Raw genomic sequence first — 22959 nt, 5'->3', positions numbered from 1 at the left:
CTTCTCCAACACCACAGTTCAAAAACATCAATTCTTCGGTGCTAAGCTTTCTTTGCCGTCCAACTCTCACATCCATACATGACCACTGGAAAAACCATAGCCTTGACTAGATAGACCTTTGTTGGCAAAGTAATGTCTCTGCTTTTCAATATGCTATCTAGGTTGGTCATAACATGATAATCTCTAGTTCCATGCTGCTGCTGCTAAGTCACGTCAGTCATGTCCGACTCTGTGCGACCCCATAGAGGCAACCCACCAGGCTCCCCCATCCCTGGGATTCTCCAGGCAAGAACACTGGAGTGGGCTGCCATTTCCTTCTCCAGTGCATGAAAGTGAAGTTGCTCAGTCATGTCCGACTCTTTGAGTTCTTATGGGCTGTAGCCCACGAGGCTCCTCCGTCCATGGGATTTGCCAGGCAAGAGTATTGGAGTGGGTTGCCATTGCCGCCTCCTCTAGTTCCATGCATGTAGCTGCAAATGGCATTCTTTCATTCCTTTTTTTTTTTTTTAAAGCAGGAGTTAATATTTCATCCGGGCTTCCCTGATAGCTCATTTGGTAAAGAATCTGCCTGCAATGCAGGAGACCTGGGTTTGATCCCTGGGTTGGGAAAATCCCCTGGAGAAGGGAAAGGCTACCCACTCCAGTATTCTGGCCTGGAGAATTCCATGGACTGTATAGTCTGTGGCATCACAAAGAGTCGGACAGTCTGATATTCTTGTATATATGTACCACATATTCTTTTTCCATTCCTCTGTTGCTGGGCATTTAGAATGTTTCCATGCCTTGCCTATTGTAAATAGTGCTGCAGTGAACATTAGGGTGCACTGTCTTTTTGAATTATGGTTTTCTTCAGATAAATGCCCAGGAGTGGGTTTGCAGGATCTGAATCTTTCTTATTTTAATTCTTTTGTTCTGCCAAAGCTGAATTTAGTTTGTTCTCCTTCTCCTTCCTTACGATGTAAAAATAGTTTCTGATTGGACTTCTTTTTCCTTTTTGTGGTAACCATTTAGCCACGTGCGTGTGTGTGTGTGCTCTATGATGTCTGACTCTTTGCATCCCATGGACTGTAGCCCATCCGGCTCTTCTGTTCATGGGATTTCCCAAGAAAGAATACTTAAGTGAGTCGTCATTTCCTTCTCCAGGGATCTTCCCAACCCTGGGATCAAACCTAAATCTCCTGGGTCTCTTGCATTGGCAAGCATGTTGTTTACCACTGAACCACCTGAGAAGTTTCTTAGCCATGTAGACTTCTGTTTTATTATAACCTTCACTGCATGTTATAAATTCTGGAATGTTGTACTTTCAGTTTCATGTAGATGTTCAAAAATTTTCTTGATTTCTTTGAGGCATAAGTGTCATTACTTAGCTTCTTGACTTAAAGTATTCAAACAGTTTCAGTCATTGCTATTTCTGTCATTATCATAATTGATGATTTTGATTTTTCTTTAAAGCCATTGCTGGACTTTGTCATCTCTGAAGCCACCACTCAGAGTGCAACTCATTTAGGTATTGAATATCTCTCAATGTGTAGAACATAGTATGTGACACTTCTGCATAGACAACCTTTTGTTATTAGATATTTTTCACGGATTCTTCACAAAAAGTGAAAAAAAACATATTTATTGAAAGATATATTTATGAAAATGCATAAGAAGGGACACAATGTGTGTTAGTCTCTCTGCTTAGTTGTGTTCAACTCTTTGTTACTCCATGGGCTGTAGCCCGCCAGTTCCTCTGTCCATGGAATTCTCCAGGCGAGAATATTGGAACGGGTAGCCATTCCCTTCTCCAGGAGATCTTCCTGACCCAGGGATTGAACCCAGGTCTCCTGTACTGCAGGTAGATTCTTTACCTTCTGAGCCACCAGGGAAGCCTTCCAAATACCTTAACACAACTCTTTCAGAACATATCGCAATAAATCCTTACCCCTGTCATCATCTTTTCACTTTTTATGAAGATAAGAACTCTTGTCATGATCCATTGGTGAAATATATTCTCATTTCAGGGATGGTTAACCTTCAAGAATGTGATTAAATTCTCTCAGGAGAAGTGGGAATGCCTGGACCTTGTTCAGAGGGCCTTGTACAGGGACATGATGCTGGAGACCTAGAAGAACCTGCTCTCTGTGGGTGAGGATAGCTTCTCTTTGGATGTTGGAATCTCCCCTTGTGTATTTTGCATTTTTCCCTATGTGTGTCTTGGGAGGCCTGTTTTCTTTTTTTTTTTTTTTTAATTTATTTATTTGGCTGTGTAGGGTCTTGCTTGCAGCACATGGGCTCTTTTGTTGCTCCTCATAGTACATGGACTTCCTTGCTCTGGGGCATGTAGGATCTTACTTCCCCAACCAGGGATTGAACCCACATCCTCTGCATTGCAAGGCAGATTCTTAACCACTGGGCCACCAGGGAAGTCCGGGAGGCCTGTTTTCATTGCATGATCTTAGAGCCCTGTTGACACAGACATGATGTGGCATCACGAATTTAAAATGACCCTTTTTTCCAATGATCTGCCCACTTCATGTTACATCAGAGATTTTCCCAGAGCTTAATTATGTATAAAACTGAATGCCAAGTTTTAAGAAATATCCAATTTTCTGTTTTCTGTCCTTTGGTTTTGACTCACTATTTCTTGGAAGGGTGTTAGATACATATATTACACTCTTCCCTGTGTATATAGAAGGAGGCAAAGCAGTGGAAGAATTTGTGGAATATTTTTCCAGACCCACCTGTACTGTTCTCACTCCTCAGCTGAACAAAGAGCTGTGGTTTTTCCAAAATCACTTTACATTTTCCAAAATCAGTTTACATTTCTTTGTTCTGATAAGCAGGATTTTCTATGATAAGCAGGATTTTCTATTTCTGATCTAAACATCATCTCCATATTGGAGCAAGAGAAAGAGCCTAGTATTGTGATGAGTGGTGTGAAAATAGCAAAACAAAACAAAAACCCCAAATGGACAGGAATGTATCAAAAGTGTGAACAGAGATCAGATCTCAGGACAGAGAGGAAAGCACATTAATAGTGGTTGGAAACCTCTTGTAATGGTACATAGAGATGATAGTTTACGGTGAATGATGTCAGATTCGTGATCTCTGAAGAAGAAGATATAGCTTTGGGACCGGGGACTAGGCTTGATTACTCAAGAGCTTTTGTGTAGCAGAGTTTTATTAAAGTATGAAAGGGGACAGAGAAAGCTTCTGACATAGACATCAGAAGGGGGAGAATGCCCCCTCTCACTAGTCTTAGCAAGGGAGCTGTATACTTTTTCAATTAGTTATTACAGTAAGTAAAAAGAATGTCTCAAGGTTGTAAAGGTCTTACCAGACCCACTCCCACAATTTACATTTTAAGATGACAGGATTAGTCAGAAGGTTCTCAAGAAGGAGAAACATGTCCTCAAGCAGAATACGTTGTTGTTATATAATCTTAGTACAGAGTTTAGGCTGAGTTGTTTTGTTGTGTAATCATCAGCTCTGGGCTTAAAGAAGAAAACCTTTGTCCTTTTCTCCTCCTTGAGAATTCCAGACCCCTGTCTCCTCCTCGAGAGCCCCAGACCCCTTTCTCCTCCTCGGGTACCTCAGACCTATCAACCTACCTAGGAATTGACTCTCTCAGATCTTTGGCAAAAGAGAAGTTTGTTTATTAAACTCTCAGAGGAAACTTAACTTTTCCCGAGTTATCAGTCTGTCCTTCAACATGTATCATGTATTCTTTCACCCTCCAGTGGTGCTGCAGCTCCATCAGACACAAAGGCAAGGTTTTTATCAAGATCATAACCCTCGCCATCTCCCTGCTGTGAGCTGGTTGTGGCTTGAGTTTGAGGAGCATGAGGTGGGCTGCCTTACTGGGTTGTCTTGCCCCCTCTTCTCTCTTTGTGGGCTTGGATCTATTGGCTACTCAATTCTTAGTCCATACAGATCAGAGCTGATGCCCCAAGCGTCTAACCCCTGATCCTGTGCTGCTTTCATCACAGTTGTCATATTTGGAAGATAGAATCGGAAAGTGGGAAAACACTGGCTGCTCTTTAATTTTATCTGGCACCTCAGAACCTGTATGGAACTGTCTCAGTCCCTGTCTGCTTCTTGAGATCCCTCAGCCATTTCTGCTGTTCTCCTTTTGCAGCCATACCATGTCAGGGTGTGTGGAGTAGCCTAGTGGATTGGATCTCCTGTGACTCTTACTTAGGAAACGTGTGAGGACAGCAGTCAGAACATGTGTGAATCTTTCAGGCTTTTAGCTTGGCATCTTTGGGTGGACCAAGTAGTCCCATCTCAAGGTCTTATGATGTGAGACCCCCACATCTTGTAGTTTTCCGCTCTTGTACTGGTCTATTTAGTCTGGGAGTGTAGACTCTTCCTGACTTTGCTTTCTCCTTAATTTGTATAATTTTTCCTTCTAAATTTGATTTTGAAGTGTGTGGTTCTAGTGTCTGAAGTCATGTCCAGTTTCTTTGCTGTGGTAATCCGCCTGTGTTTAAGGGGCAGCTCCTCATGGACTCTCTGTGGTGTGGGTTTACTGGGTAAGAGAAAATTTTTAAAGGAGAATACTTTCCCTTATTGGTTGTAATATTTTCCTGCTGCATACAGAATTGCCACTTGAAGCTTCTTAGTATAGTGGTCAGCGTGTTCTGTGATGTGAGAAAGTATCTGAAGACCTTGACCTGTACATCTTTTTCTGGCTTTGAGTGATGTCAGAAAAGCCTGTGTGAAGGGCACTGTGATAGTGTTGTTCACATGTACCATCACCATGCCCTTTGAGCCTCACCAAGAGGTGTAGGAACTTCTCCTAACAACGGTATTGTCCAGGTTCACACCCTCATGTTTGTGAGGCTGTTGACTAAACTATTGCTGATGCTGCATGCTTGTCACCTGTGTGCTATTGATCATTCTGCCTCCACACTTAATTTTGTAGCAACTTAATGACAGAGCTTATATAGTGGATTGATAACTTCAGTGATGAACCATCATTTTTTTTCAAGGCATTGCTACTTTCCTTTTTTTATATTTTTATGCATTATAAATGATTGTCTCTTATTTTTATCATTAAGTTTCTATTTTATGTTACTCTTTGTATTTTATTTGCAATACATGGGATGGTTGGTTGAGAAAGTTCCCCCACCCCTATGGTGGAATTGGTGATCAGTACTTTTTAAAGGTCTTTATGTATTCTTGATGTTAAACTATTATTGAATATATGATTGGCAAATTTTTTTGTGTTATAGTGTACTTTGTTTTTTCATTGCTGAGGATGGTTTACTGCACAATATTTGATAATTAGGATGTGTGCAATTTATCTCTTTATTTTGTTGGTGTGAGCTTTTGGTGTTGTATCTGATAAATCATTAGTGAATCCACTGTCAAGAATCATTTTCTGTTCATTTACTTGTAGGAGCCTTATACACTAGGGACTGAGTTTTAGGTCTTTGAAGCATTTTGAGTTAATTTTTGTCTATAGTGTATAATAGTGCCCCAGCTAAATTCTATATGTGAATATCCAGTTTTCACAACACCTTTTGTTCCATAGGTTGCCCTTCCCCCATTACTTGGTCTTGACACTGTTGTGGAACATCCTGTGACCTCAGAGGCAGAAGTGGTTTTCGGAATCCATTGTGCCCCAGGTGTCTGTCTTCACATCAGCACCATACTGCTTTGGTTAGTGTAGTTTCAGAATCAGGTTTGAAATGAAGAAATGTGAGATGTCTGACTTTGCTTTCCAGTTTGTTTTTGCTATTCATTGTCTTCTGCGATTCCACAGGAATTGTAGGATTCATTCATCTGTTTCTTAAGCAAAGCAGTGTTGGGATTTCACTAGGGATTGTTTTGAATCTTTTGTTAACTTTGACTAGTATTGACATCTTGACAATATCAACTTTATATCCACGAAGCATGGGTATTGACATTTATTTGATTCTTCTCTAATATTTTTCAGAAGTCTTTAGTTTGCAGGATAAAAATTCTTCCCTTCTTCTATAGTGTTATGATTAAGTATTCTTTTTTAATTTTCTTGTCAATTGAATTACTTTGATTGTTCATTTTTAATGTTTAGAAACCCAGTTGGGTTTGCATGCTGATGTTGTATCTTGTAATTTCTTTGAAGTCTTTAATTATTTCTATACTTTTTTTTTTACATGTTAATGTTGCAAAATGCCTATTATGGGTGTGTCATTTTGTAGGACATATTTAGAAAGATATTTTGTTTCATAAAAACTGTACTATTGAATTTTTTCTCTATGGTATATATATTATAATTTGTAAATAGCAACATATTATTAGATAAACTCATTTTGGATTTTTTAGCATTACAATATATTTATTGTGTGTTCATTAGCATTTATTTGTGTACAGTAAGTATGCAGAGTGTATCTATTGTAGAATACATTTTTCTCCTCAATTATGAGACTGCGGTATGTTTACTGTTAATTCGTAGATGCTTTGAAGTCATGGTGGAAAAATTGTGTTTTTTTTGGTGAGCTGACATGTTTTTCTAGTATTAGTGTTTTTTTCATAGGCTGTTTGCAAGTATTCTTCCCTGAAATCAATTTGGATTATCTTTTACAACTGTTATTTTTAGTAAACAAGTTTATTGCTCTAGTGTTTCTCAGAATTTTAAGTTCATATTTGGAAAGTTTCAAAATGTTTTGAAAATGAAAAATATTGCATAGTTGGAAAAAGTTTTATAACTGTGATATAAGTATTACTTTTGGTGTAATAGATACTGAGACACTTATTGATGAATTTTAGTGAATGGATTCTTTATGTGTTGTACATATCTATCCAATACACGTGGTCAACCAATTACAAACCAAAGCAGACAGTGATACAGGAGAAGTATTCCAAACAGCAATCTTGGGAAGACCTAAAAGTCATGAAATCAAACATTTTTACCTCAGGGAAATCCAGGAAGACACGTATGACTTTGAGTGTCGTTGCAGAAGTGGTGGAAGAAGAGCTGAAAGCCTTGACATCAAAGATTTTCGCCTCAGAAAGATCTAGGAAAACATACATGACTTTGATTGTCTGTGGGCGGATGATGAAAGAAATGACAAAGGAATGTCTACATCCCATAACAAAAACCTCACTGATGGAAGAAATCGTCTTAGTAGAATTGACGCAGGAAATAGACCTTTTGAAAGGCACGGATCAAGCTTTCAGGATAAATTGCAGATGGTACAATCTGAAGGGATAATTTTTGAATGTAGTCAAGTTGTGACAAACGTCAGTGCCTCAGGTTTACCACCTTAGAGAACTCGTAATGTCTGCAAAAGCTTTTCTCATAAACATGAGAAAGCTGTTATGCATCCTTCAGAATTGTTACCAGACCATGAAACACAAAAGAAAAGATCTTACAAATATAATGAGTGTGACATAACCTTTCTTCAGGACTCAGAACTCACTGGACATCAAAGAATCCATACAGGAGGAAAACCATATAAATGCGACGTGTGTAGCAAGGCTTTTAACCAAACTAGAAAACTAGGAATTCATTGGGGAATTCATACTGGAGAGAAACCATATAAATGGGATGTATGTGGCAAGGCTTTTAATCAGACTGCAAAACTTGGACTTCATTGGAGAATTCATACTGGAGTGAAACCTTATAAATGTGATGTGTTTGGCAAGGCTTTTAGTCGTACTGGAAACCTTGCTGTTCGTTGGAGAGATCATACTGGAGAGAAACTATATAAATGTGATGTATGTGGCAAGGCGTTTGTTTGTACTGGAAACCTTGGTATTCATCAGATAGTTCATACTGGCGAGAAACCATATAAATGAGGTATATGTGGCAGGGCTCTCAGTGTGCATGCAAACCTTGCAGTTCATCAGAGAATTCATACTGGAGAGAACCTTACAAATATAAAAATTGTGACAAAGCATTTAGGCACAGTCGTCATCCATAACTCATCATCAGGCAGTTCAGACAGGAGAGAAACCATATAAATATGATGTATATGGCTGGTGCTTTACTTGAAATGATGAACTTAGAAACCATCAGAGAATTCACACTAGAGAGAAACATTAGAAATATGATAGTTATAAGAAACATTTTAGTGCAAATGTCGTGAGTGGTACAAAGCCTTTAGTCAGTGTTCAGGCCTTATAATTCAGAGAATCCATGCTGTATAGAAAATATACAAGTGAAATGAATGTGGCAGAGTTTCTAGTGCATGTTCAGCATGAACTGCCCATTAGGCAGTTCATACAGGAGAGGAACCACATACATGTTATTTATGTGGCAAACCCTTCAGTCGCAAGGAATGATGCTGCAGATCATCTGAGAATCCATATTGCAGTGAAAACTTACACATGTAGAGAATGCAATAAAATATATCAACTTTTTGACCATCAGAAAATTCAAACTGGAGGAAAACTACACAAATGTGTTAGGTGTGGGAAAGCTTTGATTCTGTGTTCAGGCCTAACTCACCATCGGTTAATTTTTTTTTTTTTTTTGCAATATTGTGATGGTTTTTGCTGTACATTAACAGGAATAGGCCATAGGCATGCATATGTCCCCTCCCTCCTGAACCCACCTCTCTCGCCACTGTATCCCTCCAGATTGTCCCAGAGCACTCTTTCATACATCAAACTCTACTGACTCTTTTACATATGGTAATATATATGTTTCAGTGCTAATCTCTTAAATCCTGCCATCCTCTATGTTTTGTTTTTTTCAATAGTTTTTCCTTAGCATTATTTTTCCTATCCACATATTATGACCCAGATTTAATGTTTAATTTACATTTCTTTCCTGCCTTACACTAACAAATACATACGTCAGTGGGTTATTTTGAGACTTTTGTAACATTAAAATGCACATAGACAATGACAGGGAACATAGTAAGTGCCCTGTGCATGTAAAGAAAGACAGTTCCTTTAGGACTTGAGTTCAGTCAGATAATACACATAGAAATATTTATAAATAGGGCCAAGTTGATAATTTTGGTGAAAATCAATTCTAATGTCTTCTTAAGACTTTATATTTTACAACGTGCTTTGATGTCCACAACTGACAGATCTTTCAGAAACAGACAACAAAGAATTGAGAGAAAATGTATTACAGTTTTTCAACAAGAAGTAAATTGCCTAATTACCATCAAGTGATCATATAGTAATCTACTCAGAGTGGGGGATACAGATTTTTCCTGTGGTTAGAGTGGCCAGAAGCTTTGGAATCTAAGGGGCTATGAGGGAGGCCCCCCTTCCTTAAAGAGCTGGGGTATCTTCCAGTTAGCTCAGTCAGGGACAGCAGGCAGCAGTGAGATTGGGGCCTTTCTCTATGACTTCTTCACTGAGCTCAATCGAGCCAAATCTCAAGGACCTTTAAAACTTTGGGATATCCCCAGTTCCTGGCATGTTCTCCCAGGAGGGCCAGTTTCTTGGTCTCCATACTGAGCGCCCAGTGCCCTTGCATTTGTGGCTTGTGTGTTTCTCTGTGATGCGCAGGCCCACTGGTCTCTGATGTTTAGCCTTGTTGGTCAACAGGGCTAAACAGGCACAGAAAAGCGGTGACAAAATGTGGAGAAGTGGAGAGGAAGCTATCGGGGGTCTAGGAGAGGTGTGAGAGGAGGCAAGTTTCGGCCTCTGGATGAGCCCTCTGAATGGTGTATGCATGTGTTGCAAGCATAGTGGTGTGACCCAGTTCAAGCTCACTCTGCTTCCTGCGAGAGAGGCCAGTGCTTCGGGGAGATGACTTCTTGAGGCAAACAATGGGACTTCATTTTGAAAACCAGCTGACCAAGAAGATGGCTAACTAATATCTCAAAATAGACATCTTGTTGGTGTCTGGATGCCAGATTCTTTTATGAAAGTAGAGAAAGAAGCAGTGAGGAAATAAAGCCAGAAGGGAAGATGAAGAGGGAGAGGCAGTGGGGAAGTAAGGTCAAAAGGGCCATCCGTCTTGCAGTACATCTGAGGGACAGCCAGCCTTCTGTGTTCATCTCTTCTTTCCTGCAACCATTCACAGGTTGGGAGGTCAGAGTATCTCCCTGTGAGCTCAACAAGGCACTTTAGTTTAACAGTCAGGCCAAGAGGTAGGGTCCTCTGAGGCCAGCCATTATGGATGATTACAACAACCACAGCAGTGAGAAGCAAGGCAAAGAAACCGTTCCAACTTGGAATCACAGTTGGCTCTTCACGACAACAGTTGTGCGATCACATTGTGTGGAACTGCTGACAAGGGTGGTCTCAGCTTTGACTGGAGGACCTGGACGTGGACTCATGGCTAATTGTGGGTTGCCTGGAAGGGTGGGCATGCCATAGTGGCCTAGCTCAGTTACCCTGGACACAGATGCTGAGACTGAGGTTTGCGTGCATTCGTTGATTGGGAAAGTCATGATCACACCTGTGGAAGAAGGAAGAAAGTGGAATTGGGAAGAGGACTGTTACCCTGCATTGTGTTAGAATCAAGGCCTGAGCTGAGCCCACAGGGAGGGATGGGTGCATTGGTCCTGGAGGTGGGATCCAGATGGTTCCCCACAGCATCGACTCCATGGAGTGGATTTTGTGATGTCTTTTGGAAGAGCAAGAATCATTATGCAACCTGTAGAATAACTGTTGGTAAAATCCCGGAGAAGATTTTGTTGCTTCCTTTTAGTATTTTCTGTTATTTTCAGTTGTAATGAAGAAGGTTTCCGGTGCATTTGGAAGGGAAAAAAGGCCTTGGAGTGTATCTTTGGAAGATGTTGAAGTCTCACTGGGGCATGTGCATCAGCCTACACATCTGCTTTTTATTATTAGACTTTGGAGATGACAGCTTTTGGGCTGGCTGAGGTCACTGTGACTGATAAGAAGCTGTCTTGAATCCGGTTTGCTCCTTGGGCGCCTTCATGTGTACTATTTCATCATAAATGCATGAGTTGTTAAACCTTGGAATCTTTCTGGGGATTGCATAGCACGATGGATGGAGTATTACTGAATGTGTGGAGAGTGTGTTGAACCAGGTGAAATTTCATAAGGGTCTTTCAACCTAGAAGGAAAATGGTGCTAAACTTTGATGGCAGAGGGATTTCATTAGGGAGGGGCTGTGATATCTCACGATGTAAGGAAGGATCGGGCTCCCCAGGTGGTGCTAGTGATAAAGAATCACCTGCCAATGCAGGAGACATAAGAAGCTCAGTTTGATCCTTGAGTTGGGAGGAGGGCATGGCAACCTACTCCATGGGCAGAGGAGTCTGGTGGACTACAGTCCATAGGATCGCAGAGTCAGACATGACTGAAGCGACTTAGCACACGGACGGATTATTCGTAGACTCCGAGGACCATCAGCTCCATAGCAATCTGTAGTACAAAGCCTTATTCTGGAGATGATGCACCTGCTATTTCTTGCTGCCAGTGCAGGGGGTTCTCTCCATGTCTTTCCAAATCACATGCATGTGCCACATGCTTGCACAGTACAGATAAACAGGAATTCTTGTGAATGGTTGGTGGGAATGTAAACAGTATGGAGGATCATCCAATATTAAAAAGAGAACATGCAAGGATTTCAGAGCCTCACTTCTGATTATATACCCAAAGGAAGCAGAATGAGTATATTTTATTAAAATACTTATTTATTTGACTCCAATGGGCCTTAGTTGTGGATCACGAGATCTGTTTTGCATCAAGCAGGACCTCTCACCGTGGCCCTGGGGTCTCTGGAGGATGCCGGCTCTGCCTTTGCGGTACCTGGGCTTAGTTGCTCTGCTGCGTGTGGGATCTTATATCCCCAACCAAGGATTGAACAAGGACTGAGTCCCCTTTGTGGCAAGGCAGATTCTTAACCTGGAATTCCTGTGACCACCAGGAATGTCCTGTGAAAAATCAGTATTCTGAAGGAGTTACCTGTATTCGTATAACCAGTATTTCTTTATTCACAACAATCATTTTTCTTCAAACAACACAGTTTTATCCCATTTCAGTTCTTCATAACATAACTAGTAATGCCCCAAAGGCTCTCAAGGTTGAAAGAATCTATTAGAGTTTCTTTGCATGGTGAAATCAAAGAATAGTTAATTTGGAGATTATAGACTAATAATTTGCACTTGAGTTATTCTCTCCATACTCTGTCCATAGTGGAGCTTTTATAGACTCTGGCCCCCTAAAACCTACTCCCGTGTTTATGGATGTTCCCATATGATATTTCCCAATGTCCTCTTTTGTTCCCAAATAAAACCAATAGTATGCACCTGATTTACATGAAGTGAAAATAGGAAAATAACCATGTAAAATGTTAGGAAGTAAACTTCAGAACTAAGGTTAAACATGGTATCTCTTTTTGACCTTGGAGAATTCTGAGGTAATTTCTTTTTGATTACTTATTTATTACTGGCTGAACAGTTGTGGCTCAGGGGCTTAGTGGCTCCACAGCATGTGGGAATTTCTGGACCAAGCATTGACCCGTCATCTCCTGCATTGGCAGGCCGAGTCCTTATCACTGAGTCACCAGGGAAGTCCCAGAAATAATTGGGAATGCACACTACATGGTGGCATTTTTTGTTTGTTTGGTAAACTGGAAATTTCATACATTCGATCCCCAGCATTTTTGTTCTTGTTACTTTGAAGTCACCGAAAGCACCGAAACCAAACCCAAAGTTTGGTCGTGATACTGGGAGAGATGATGTGTTATGAGAATGTTTGTTAACTGATGAAGCTTTCTAGTCGGAGCACTATAGACTTCCAACCTGATGGGAATTTCTCAGCCTGCCCAGATAGGCATCATAGAAAGCGGTTGGTTTTAAAGTCTAAAGGTATCAGTAGTCAAACATCGGAAAAACCACAGTGAGACTGTTTAACAGAACACTGAATGTTTACTCATGCTATGAATGTTACATTCCTTTTCCTGCCATACAGATGTGTTCCATTTTTCTATATGGTTGTTGAGGATGGTAGTAAATTACTATTAATCTGTTTTACTAAACAGAAAAATTACTATTTACTATCTGTTGCCTAAGACAGTTTTACACTAGCCTAGTGAACAGTAATGTTTGGAAATATTTAATATTAATAAATACTAAATAGAAGTCCAGTTTTCCAAAGGATATTAAAATGTTGATGTAACATTAGAAAATTAATAAGTGTGCTCCATAGTTCCTTGTCAGCTATAGTAGAATTTCCTTTTTGTTGAGTTTTTAATTTTGTGATGGTGTTTGCCATACCTCAGCATGAATCGGCCATAGGCATTCGTGTGTCCCCTCCCTCCTTCCCCACGCTATCCCTCGAAGCTGTCACAGAGCAGTGGCTCTGGATGCGCAGTCACATATCAGACTCCCACTGGCTATCTATTTTGCATATGGTAATAGATATGTTTCAATGCGATTCTCTCAAATCATGCTACCCTATTTCTTTTGTTTTTTCAAGTTTTTCCTTAACGTTCTTTTTTCTGTCCACATGTTGTGACCGAGATTTAAAGTTTAATTTACATTTCTTCTCTGCCTTCCACTAACAAATACATAAGTCAGTGGGTTATTTTGAGACTTTTGTCATGTGAAAATGCACATAAGACAATGACAGGGAGCACAGTAACTGCCCTATAAACATGAAGAAAGTTCCTTTAGGACTTGAGTTCAGTCAGTTAATACACATAGAAATATTTATAAATAGTGCAAAGTTGGTGATAATTTTGGTGAAAATAAGTTGGAATGTCTTCTCAAGATGTTATTTTCTAGTCTCCTTTGTTGTTCACATCTGACAGAGCTTTTGGAAACAGACAGCCAAGAAAAGAGAGGATATATAGTTCTTAAAAAAATAAAAACTGCCTAATTACCATCAAATGAACATCTAGTAATTTTTGACATTCCATTACGTTGAGGAAGTATTCACTTATATATTATAACGTAAACACGTTTTTCTCAATAGCATTTGAGTCTATGTCATCCTAAGCATGGAACAGAAACAGTTTCTATAAAGAAGAATGTAGTTCTCATTACAGGAAATATTTTCTCTCTTTTTTAATAACTCAAGTTTTATCTTTGGCTGTGCTGGGTCTTCACTGTGCCCCAGGCTTTTCTGTCCTTGTGTCGAGCAGGAGCTATAAATTCTGTGCATAAAATACAGAAACGTGGCTGGTGTTTGGTTGGAGACTGGCAGTCTGAATCTCCTAGTTTTGGTCTGCCCAGATCACTCAATGTCTTTTTTTTCTTTCGGCTGTGCTGAGCCTTTTTTGCTGCACGTGGGCTTTCTCTAGTTGCAGCAAGCAGGAACCACTAATTGCTGCGCTGGCTTCTCACTGCTGTAGCTACTCTTGTTGCAGAGCACAAGCTTTAGAGCACCCGCTCAGCACTTGTGTTGCTCGGGCTTAGTTGCTCCAAGGCACATGGTATCCTCCCAGACCAGGGATCAAACCTATGTCCCAGGCATTGGCATGATGGATTCTTTATCACTGGACCACCAGGGAAGTGTCAGTGAGTGGCTTTCAACTGAGCAAATCCCACTGTCTTTCAGCCAGGATCCTCCTGTGTCTTTTAACCATTAATACCCTGCCAAATAAAATGATGGGGTCATCACCGCATAACTGGGAGATCTGAAAACCAGGAGAGACTAGCCTAAACTTACCTGGACTTCCTGAGGAGGAGGATGGGCCCGGGCCCAAGAGGCTGTTGCTGATTTACCAAGGCTACTATGTCTGAAGCTCAGAACGGTACCTGTTTTTCTCCAGCCTGCATTCCCCTCAGGGTGCATTGTCGTTGAGCCGCTGCAGTGACTAATAAGCTTGATCTTTGAAGAAGTGGAATGTCAAGATAGTTTTCTCCTTACAGGTGTTACTATGAGGTATTACTAAGAGCTGTGTGTTTCACATTCCAGCTTGTCACCCCTACACAAAGCCAGTTCTTGTTTACTTAAACTGCTTAAATTAATTCTAATTGGAGGAATATTTCTGGGTCCAGCCACCACCGCACATCAACCCCCACCCACCCCTCCCCACCTCCAGCCCGGCGACCACACCAGGTTTCAGTTCCCAGACTGAACTGCTTCAGCCTCATCAGCAGGAATCCTGTTAAGAGGATAATTCCAACTCAATTATCCCACAGAATTTTAAGTTTTTACTTTAAAACTGTTACAGTTATGAGGAATCAATGATGCAACACAAGACGGGAAATACCCTCAGGTACTTCTAAACCCTGACAAGATACCTGGGAACCACAGGGAGAACACAGCAGGTGTCTGCTCGGCCCCGCCCCTCACACGCCCAGGCGCAGGCGTGTGTCCTACGCCCCGCCCCTCCCTGTTCTGGTACCAGTGGCTGAGGAGTTTCTGGTCTCCGCTTAGATGCAAGCCATTCTACAGCAAATTCCTGAAGCCCAGACTTGGTAGGTGCGGCCGGACATTGGGAACCTGAGGTACTTGTTTGTTTTGGGTTTTGTTGTTAAGCTGCGCCTGTGGGGTCCCCTCTCCTCCCTATCCGTGGTCTCCAGTCACTTCGCACCTCCCTATTCTCCGACCCCTTCCTCTAGCCGAAATAAATTCAGTCGTTGCTGTGAGAAACCCAGTGTCTGATTTCCTCTCGAGGTAAGATCCTGAGGTAACACATACAGTGCACGAAATACGTAGTAATTTATAAGGAAAAGGTCATTTTAATTTTGACATGGCACTTGATAATTTTATAAGTATCAAATCACGTGTTCAGGAACTAGTTCAGAATTTCAGCTTTGGGACTGGTGCTGGAGCTGGAGTTCGTTCTTGAGTGTTAGGGAGGCGTATTACTGTCCTTTTCTGTTTTATATGACCATGGTAGTAAATTGACTACAAAGACTCTTCATTTCAGGAGGTTATTTTCAGTGATGCTGGTTAGTTGTATGAGGATTAGAATCAAAGAGAAATATAAAATGTTCGCAGTGCTCAGGCAGATGTCTTTGAGCTCCCCACGGACTGTAGCCTGCCAGACTCCTGTGTCCGTGGGATTTCCCAGGCAAGAATGCTGGAGTGGGTCGCCGTCAAGTCGCTCAGTCCTCTCGGACTCTTGGCAACCCTATGGACTGCAGCAGGCAGGGTTCCCTGCCCTTCACCATCTCCAGGACTTGCTCAAACTCCTGTCCATTGAGTCCGTGATGACATGCACCCATGTCATCCTCTTTTCCACCTGCCTTCCATCTTTCCCAGCATCAGGGTCTTTTCCAATGGAAAGAAACATTAGAGATGTAATGAGTGTGATAAATTCTTCAGTGTACTTTCAAGCCTAACTTTCCATCAGATGATGTACAGAGGTGAGAGCCCTTGAAAATACAATTGAGGTTTCAGTGCTTTTGGCAGTGGTTCATATCTTATGCTTCATGAGAATATTCACACTGGATCGAGCGCAGATGATATTGAATGTGGTCAGGCCATTGAAAATCTACTCATTCTAAAAGAGTTCATCACCAGTGCCAGGAATGTGAGCAACCTTTTCTCATTGGTGCCCCTTGCACCAGTAGTCAAGTTGTACTGCACCAAACAGTACTAATGTACTGAAGTTTGAATAGCTTTTAGGTTGTGCCTTAGATTTACCAAATACTTCATGATTTAAATTGCAGGGGATATGGCGACGCTTCATGTTATTGTTCATTTATCACTAGATGGCAGAATATTTATCGTGAAGAGAAAGCACACAGATGTAAAATGTGTTGCAAGGCTTTTACCCAAAGATCACAAGTTGGGGAACATACTGGAGCCACACATCCCAAATGCAATGAGTGTGGGAAAACCTTTACATTGAGTTCAGGTATTAGGACTTGAGCAATCTGATCATGAGAATGTTCAGTTTCTGACGGTGGACCCTAGCCGTGATGAAAGCTCAGTTTATGAGTCTTTGGGATGGACTGGATACAGATCCCAGGTGCCAAGTCCTAGTGATGGGAGCTTCTGATCATGCTGAGGATTTTGACTCAGCTGTGAGGAAAAGAATGCCTACGAGATTTCGTATCAAACAGCCTGCTCTGAAACAAACCTAAGTGTGGGAGTTGGCTACTAGAAGTGTATCTAAGAAGATATTGCTATTTTGACATGTGTTTTTGAAAGTTAGTGTAATCTGCCGTTTTTAAATATTCTGAAAATGTTGATTTGATCCCATGATTTGATGGGAGTATGGAGTTCATCCATAAATCCCAAATCTTCGGAAGACTGTATTTTTCAGACTTTGTTACCCACATTTGAGAGAACGTTGTTGTTCAGTTGCACAGTCATGTCCGACTCTTTGCAACCCCATGGATGGCAGTATGCCAGGCTTCCCTGTCCTTCATCATCTCCCAGAGCTTGCTCAACCTCATGTCCATTGAGTTGATGATGCCATTCAACCATCTCATCCTCTGTTGTCCCCTTCTTCTCCCACTTTCAATCTTTCCCAGCATCAGGGTCTTTTTTAATGAGTCGGCTCTTCACATCAGGTGACCAAAGTATTGGAGCTTCAGCTTCAACATCAACCCTTCCAGTGAATATTCAGGATTGATCTCCTTTAGGATTGACTGGTTTGATCTCCTTGCAGTCCAAGGGACTCTGCAGAGTCTTCTCCAACACCACAGTTCAAACCATCAGTTCTTTACCCACTCAGCCTTCTTTATGGTCCAGCTCTCATATCCATACATGACTACTGGAAAAACCGTCGCTTTACTATACAGACCTTTGGGCAAAGTAATGTCTCTCCTTTTTAATATGCTCTCTAGATTTGTCATAGCTTTGGAAAATAACGATCTAAAATATATTACAACTTGCAAATAGAAAGTGAAAATTTCTAATTCTGTTCATACTGAACACATGATCAATTTGAAATTACATTACGGATATTATTTAGTTTAGTGTAATTTCCTAAACAAGTTTTTGGGAAAGATACTTGACCGTCAGGCTTCCCTGGTGGCTCAGACAGTAAAGAATTCGCGTGCAGTGCACAAGACCTACGTTCGATCCCTGGGTTGTGAGGATCCCCTAGAGGAGGGCATGGCAATCCACTCAAGTATTCTTGCCTGGAGAGTCCCATGAACAGAGGAGCCTGGCATGCCACGGTCCATGGGGTCACAAAGAATCCGACACACCTGGGCGACAAAGCACTTCCTCCAAAGTATAGGATAGAGCATTGTAAAGAATAATGCAGTTTTCATCAAAGGAAAAAAAATGTTTTTTTTCTCCTGTTTTGCTTTCTCTTTTTAGGTTATCTATACAAAATTATGGATGCTAGGTAAGCATTGTGATAATCGTTTCACAGTGTACGTATCAGTTAATTTTTCTCTGTAGCTTAAACTTACACAATGATATTTGCGATTGTAAGAGTTGCTTGTACAACTCCCTTTATGTCACTGTTTAAAGAGTTGGGTTTAGAAAGGGCAATAATTAAAACACGTTGGATAAAAGAAACAATAACACAGTTTATAATCATTTAAAGTGTCTTGCTCTTTTTAAGGCTGTGGTTAGTGACCCAAATGATCACATCCCTCAAGTCCTCCATCTCAGACACCCAGGTACTGACCCTGAGATTGTTGAACTCAGCACTATGCTGAGTTTGCTGTTTTGTAGGGTGTCAGTAGGGAATAGCCCATTTCTACCCAGGGAGAGTTTTGTATTTGTAATACAGAGACTAGTCCCATTCTTGTTTCTTAAACTGCCCAAGTTCCCAGATCCCTGAATTGCTTCAGCCTCACTAGCAGGATCTGAGCACAACATGCTGTGAAAAACAGCTTTTTATTGAGAATAAACCCTTTTAGTCTTAAGAGGAAGGATCTTGGCTTCTGACATAAGTTGAAGCTTTTACCTGAGCAGTGTTACAGACAGCAACTTAATCCTGTCAAGATAACAGGCCCCGCCCCCGTCCGCGCCCCGCCCCTCCCACCAGCAGTGGCACGCAGATGCTCGCCCCGCCCCTCGTGGGAAGCCGCGGCTGTAATACCAAAAGCCCTTTCACACGGACCCGGAAGTTGGAGCGCGCGGAGCCGAGGTCCCCGAGCGGCGCCTAAGGTTCCTTCCTTAGGCGTAAGGAAGGCGTTCCTTCCAGGGTAAGTTTGTGGAGCCCGCGTCCCCCCACCATCCCCCCGCGCCCCACGCCGGATCACTCGTCCTCAGCGTGTGGGAATTCTCAGCGACCTGAAAACCCTGGCACCTTGTGTTCGGCCCCGAATAAACGCTGCTGCTGCCGTTGCGGCCCAGTTATCTTTTCGTTTGGGTTTTAAGTGTTTCTGAGGTGGTTTCGGCCCTCGGTCCCCGTGGACACCAACTCTGGCGACATATTCCTGCTTAAAACCCTTTTTTACCTCTGGCCTCGCCAGGTAAAGCCCTCTCTCAGGAGTTGGGAGTTGCGCCCCTCCCCGCCGCGTCGCCTTCTCGACCGCTGGCGGCAGAGCCCCTCGCCCCTGCTCCCAGCGAGGCCGCGCCCTCTCCCTGGTCCTGGGATTCCGGAGAGCCCGCCCCGCTCCTGAGACCCCTTCCCTCGCAGCTCCTCTGTCCTCGTGTCTCCTCAGCCGCTCCTTGTGCCCCGCAGGGCCCCCCTTTCCTGTCAGCCCATGCCTTCACCCCGCGTAGGTAGGTGACCTGGGTCCCTTTTTGACTGCTGTGCAAATGAGGAAGGATGGGCTGGATTGACCTGGAACCTTCCAACAGAGCCTCTCTATTCATGATGAAAAAGATTGCTCAGATTCTATTTCTAAGCTGACCTCTTAGAATGTTTCTTGTACCAGTGGATAGATATGTGCAATTCTGTATTTTTAAAATATTTTACTGCAATCTTATAATAAAGAATTACCTGCTTGGTATCAGTTTAACCCAACCGTGAAAGAAAAGTTTCTTTTGCTGAGATACATGACAGATGTTCCTGGTGTTAAATGGGATGGGCAATAAGGACAAACCTGGCCCGCTTGCCCTTCCCCCTCCCGTTTCATTATTCAGTTATACCCGGTTCTCTTCGCTCAGCTCAGACCTTCTCATAAACGGCTTTTCTCTGGGCCTGAGGGAGCCCACTTGTAACATGGAGATGAGAGACTAGACCGGAAACTAGACCAGAGACAGGACTAGACTTGAGCGTGAGCAGCACTGACCCCTGAAATGACTAGCCAAAGTGGCTGTGTGTCTGTGTGTGGCAGTTCTGGTTTGGAGGGAGTGTCTGGTGGTAATTAGAATTTTAATTAGATCCCAGTCCTCCTTGAATGAAAAACGAAAAGGAAAACTGTAGGATGGAGGCAGGATCACAGGCTCAGAATCAGATGACTTATATGAATAAGGCTAAATCTGAAGGGAGATTTTTTTCACGTCCTGACATTCAGACCTCGGCTGGCCTTCATTTGTTCCTGGAACTAAAGCTTGACTCCTCGCTGTGGCTCCACAGCCCTCTGTCAAGCTCAGGGCCCTTTCAGTGTCTCCAGCCTCTTCCTGGGAGCTGACCCTTTGCTCATGGTTAAGCCTGTCGTGCTCTCATTTACCTTTTCTCTGTTTCCAAATACCAAAACCATTTCTGTCTGACATGGTAGTTTCTCACCTTCAAGTCACCCTGGCTCAGGCCCTTTGTCACCATTCGAGTCTAGGCTCAGAGGTCTCCGCATCCCCTCCTAAGAGTCTCTCTCATGTTACCCAGGTTTATTGCGTCTATCAGTTGCCGTCAGCAGAGATTCTTGCCCTTCTTCATGGGTTATTTTGAGTCCTTCCTGGTTCCCCTCTTTTTAGGGCTCATAGTGTTCCTCTTCTTCCCAGCGTGGTTGCAGTACCTGATCCTGGAAATGTCTTTAGATGACAGGACTATGGGTTGGGCTGAATAATCCTCAGGAAGACCAGGAAAACAGGGCAGGTGATGAAGATGTTTCCCATGTTCTGGACATTTCAGCTGTAATTGACCTTTATCCCATGTGACTACTTAATTACTCAAAAGAAGAGCCAAGAAATATAGGAAGTCTTGAAAAGCCCTACAGAACTGGTGTCCTCAAGTATTGGGCTAAGATATCCCCGTGTTTCGTCTGCTGTGTTTAGTCCGTGGCAGCCCCCAGATCTAAGCTCTGTCCATCCAGGGACCAGTCACCATCGTGGACAGCAGCTTTGCCATCTAGGAGTTCATGTGCTCAGTGTCAGCGATTGTGAATTCAGAGTGCTGAGGATGAGCAGAAATCCAAAACCTAACGGGGCAGGTAGACGCTGCCCCCTCCCCCCACCCACCAAGAGCTAGAATATCTTCCAAGTAGATGTGGATGGAGAGAATAGGAGATGGTGAGACCTGGAGACCCTTGAATTGAGACTTCCTCATCTCAAATCCCTTTGCACCTGGAGTCCATAATGTCCCCAGGTGGTGGCAGACTTTCCCAGGAGGGCCAGTTTCTTGATTTTCATACTGAATGTGCAGTGTCATTTGGGTGGTAGCTGGGGTGCACTCCTCTTGTGATCCCCTTTGCCAAGAAACCCCTGTGCACTTTAGTCTTGCTTAGTCCAGTCATGCAGGGAGGAGAGGTAGACAAATGGGGAAAGCGGAGGGAGCCTGGTGGGGTCTGCAGGAGGCTTGTGTCAGCACTTGGGGGCATCAAGGTGAGGCCAGTGAATGGAGTGTGCACCCATCCCAGGTGTAGTTACAGGGACAAGGGGTGTGTGGATCTGTTGGAAAGAATGTCTCAGTTCAGGCTGGAGAACCTGGAAGTGGGTTTGTTGGAGATCCTGCATGGAATGGTTTGAGGTGTTAAATGCTTTGGCTCATATTCCCTGGGACAGCAATGCTGAGGCTGACATTTGCCTGCACAGGTTTGATTGGACAATGCGTGACCACACGTGAGCAGCAATGAAAGATGTGGAATTGGGCCCAGAGAAGTCTTTTCCACTGTTAGAACTGTGGCCTGGGCTGATCCCACAGACACCTGTGGGTGCAGGAGGGTGGGAGCCTTGGGCTTGGGCTGGTTCTAGCAGGTGCCCCCATCATCCACTCCACTCGCTGGCTTTTGTTGGCTCTTTAGCAGGCAGGCACCGTAGAGTAACAGGGAACATCTCAGGTCATTGTTTTGTATCAACTTTAGTGTCATTGTGTACTTGGGGTTGCTGGTGAAGAAAGTTTCATGTGCATTTGGAAAGATGCCAGGAGAATCTGGAGTGTTTCCTTGGAAGATGCCGAGGTCTCACTGGGCCCTGTGCATCATTGGAATCATCCCTCTTTTTCATAGTCTTTGAAGATTTCGATGTTTGACCTGGCTCACTCACTGTAAATGAAAATATGGTGTCTTGTGTTTGTGGATCCTTGGATGCCCTCTTTTGTATTTTGTCTCATGCATGAGTTAGCAGGGCTTGGAATGCTTTGTGTTTGTATAAGAGGGTTCGAGGCTTATTATGGGCTCTGTGGACACTCTGTTGGAGACCATGAAAGTTTGTAAGTTTGTTAGAGTCCCGCTGGGAAATTAGGAGTACTAAGGTTAAGATAGCAGAATGCTTGTTATAAGGTGGTCCTGCTCGGTAGGGCTCTCTGGGCCCAACCTGAGAAGAGTCATAAAGTCCTGTGACGCAGGGGAAGATGGCTCCGAGAATCAGAGGACAGGGATGCCACACGGATCTGCAGCCCTGGGGCTCATCCTTTAGAAGATGCAGCTGCAGCTTTCTTGCTGCCAGGCCAGTGCTAGGTTCTCTGTTATCCACTACTGTCCCTCACAAAATAAGTAAACACGGAGGCACAGTAAGGAAAACACAGAATCTTAACTGCACTGTTGGTGGTAATGTAAATGGTAGTGCTGTGTTGGAAAAGAACATGGAAGTTCCTTAAGAAATTAACATAGAAGAGGCCTACAGTCTGTGAAACCCATTTCTGACAGATATTCAAGGGAAAAGCGATCAGTTTTTCAGGGATATGTCTGCAGTGTCATGAGTGTGACAATTTGCAGTAGCCAAGGCATAGACACAGGCCAGATGTCTCTTAACAAAAGAATAGGTAACAAAAGTGTGGTGTAGAAATATTTATTAAATACTGTATGTTCATGAACTATTTTTTCTCTATATATAAATATAAAAATCAAGGGTCCTGTATTTATGCCAAAATGAATGAACCTAGAGAACATTATGCCAAGTTAAATAAGCCTG

The 22959-nt window shown here is 42.7% G+C and overlaps 2 protein-coding genes across 5 annotated transcripts in view; both read left to right on the top strand.

Moving 5' to 3' along the window:
- LOC122420584 (zinc finger protein 160-like) overlaps positions 1-22959 on the top strand; it is a 139538-nt gene that overhangs the window by 71972 nt on the left and 44607 nt on the right. Inside the window, exon 1 of one of the 4 annotated variants that reach the window (XM_043435839.1) lies at positions 18735-18929. The exons of 1 other annotated variant lie outside the window; for it this stretch is intronic. The gene's annotated coding sequence lies outside the window, so the exon portion shown is untranslated. Of the gene's footprint in view, positions 1-18734; positions 18930-20615; positions 20704-22959 lie in introns of those variants that run through there. 2 more of the 4 variants (XM_043435835.1, XM_043435836.1) reach the window with 2 other exon arrangements.
- Positions 6911-22959, top strand: part of LOC122420470 (zinc finger protein 2 homolog) — a 19677-nt gene continuing 3628 nt past the window's right edge. The window contains exons 1-5 of the mRNA XM_043435596.1: positions 6911-7167; positions 18341-18398; positions 18697-18906; positions 18997-19090; positions 19200-19452. Of these exons, the coding sequence (XP_043291531.1) occupies positions 6911-7167; positions 18341-18398; positions 18697-18906; positions 18997-19090; positions 19200-19452 (872 nt within the window). The remainder of the gene's footprint in view (positions 7168-18340; positions 18399-18696; positions 18907-18996; positions 19091-19199; positions 19453-22959) is intronic.

The sequence above is a fragment of the Cervus canadensis genome, chromosome 18, assembly GCF_019320065.1.
Source record: "Cervus canadensis isolate Bull #8, Minnesota chromosome 18, ASM1932006v1, whole genome shotgun sequence".
In the NCBI taxonomy this organism is placed as follows: Eukaryota; Metazoa; Chordata; class Mammalia; order Artiodactyla; family Cervidae; genus Cervus; species Cervus canadensis.
Note: the sequence above shows the minus strand (reverse complement) of the source record. Positions and strands in the feature narration are given on the sequence as shown.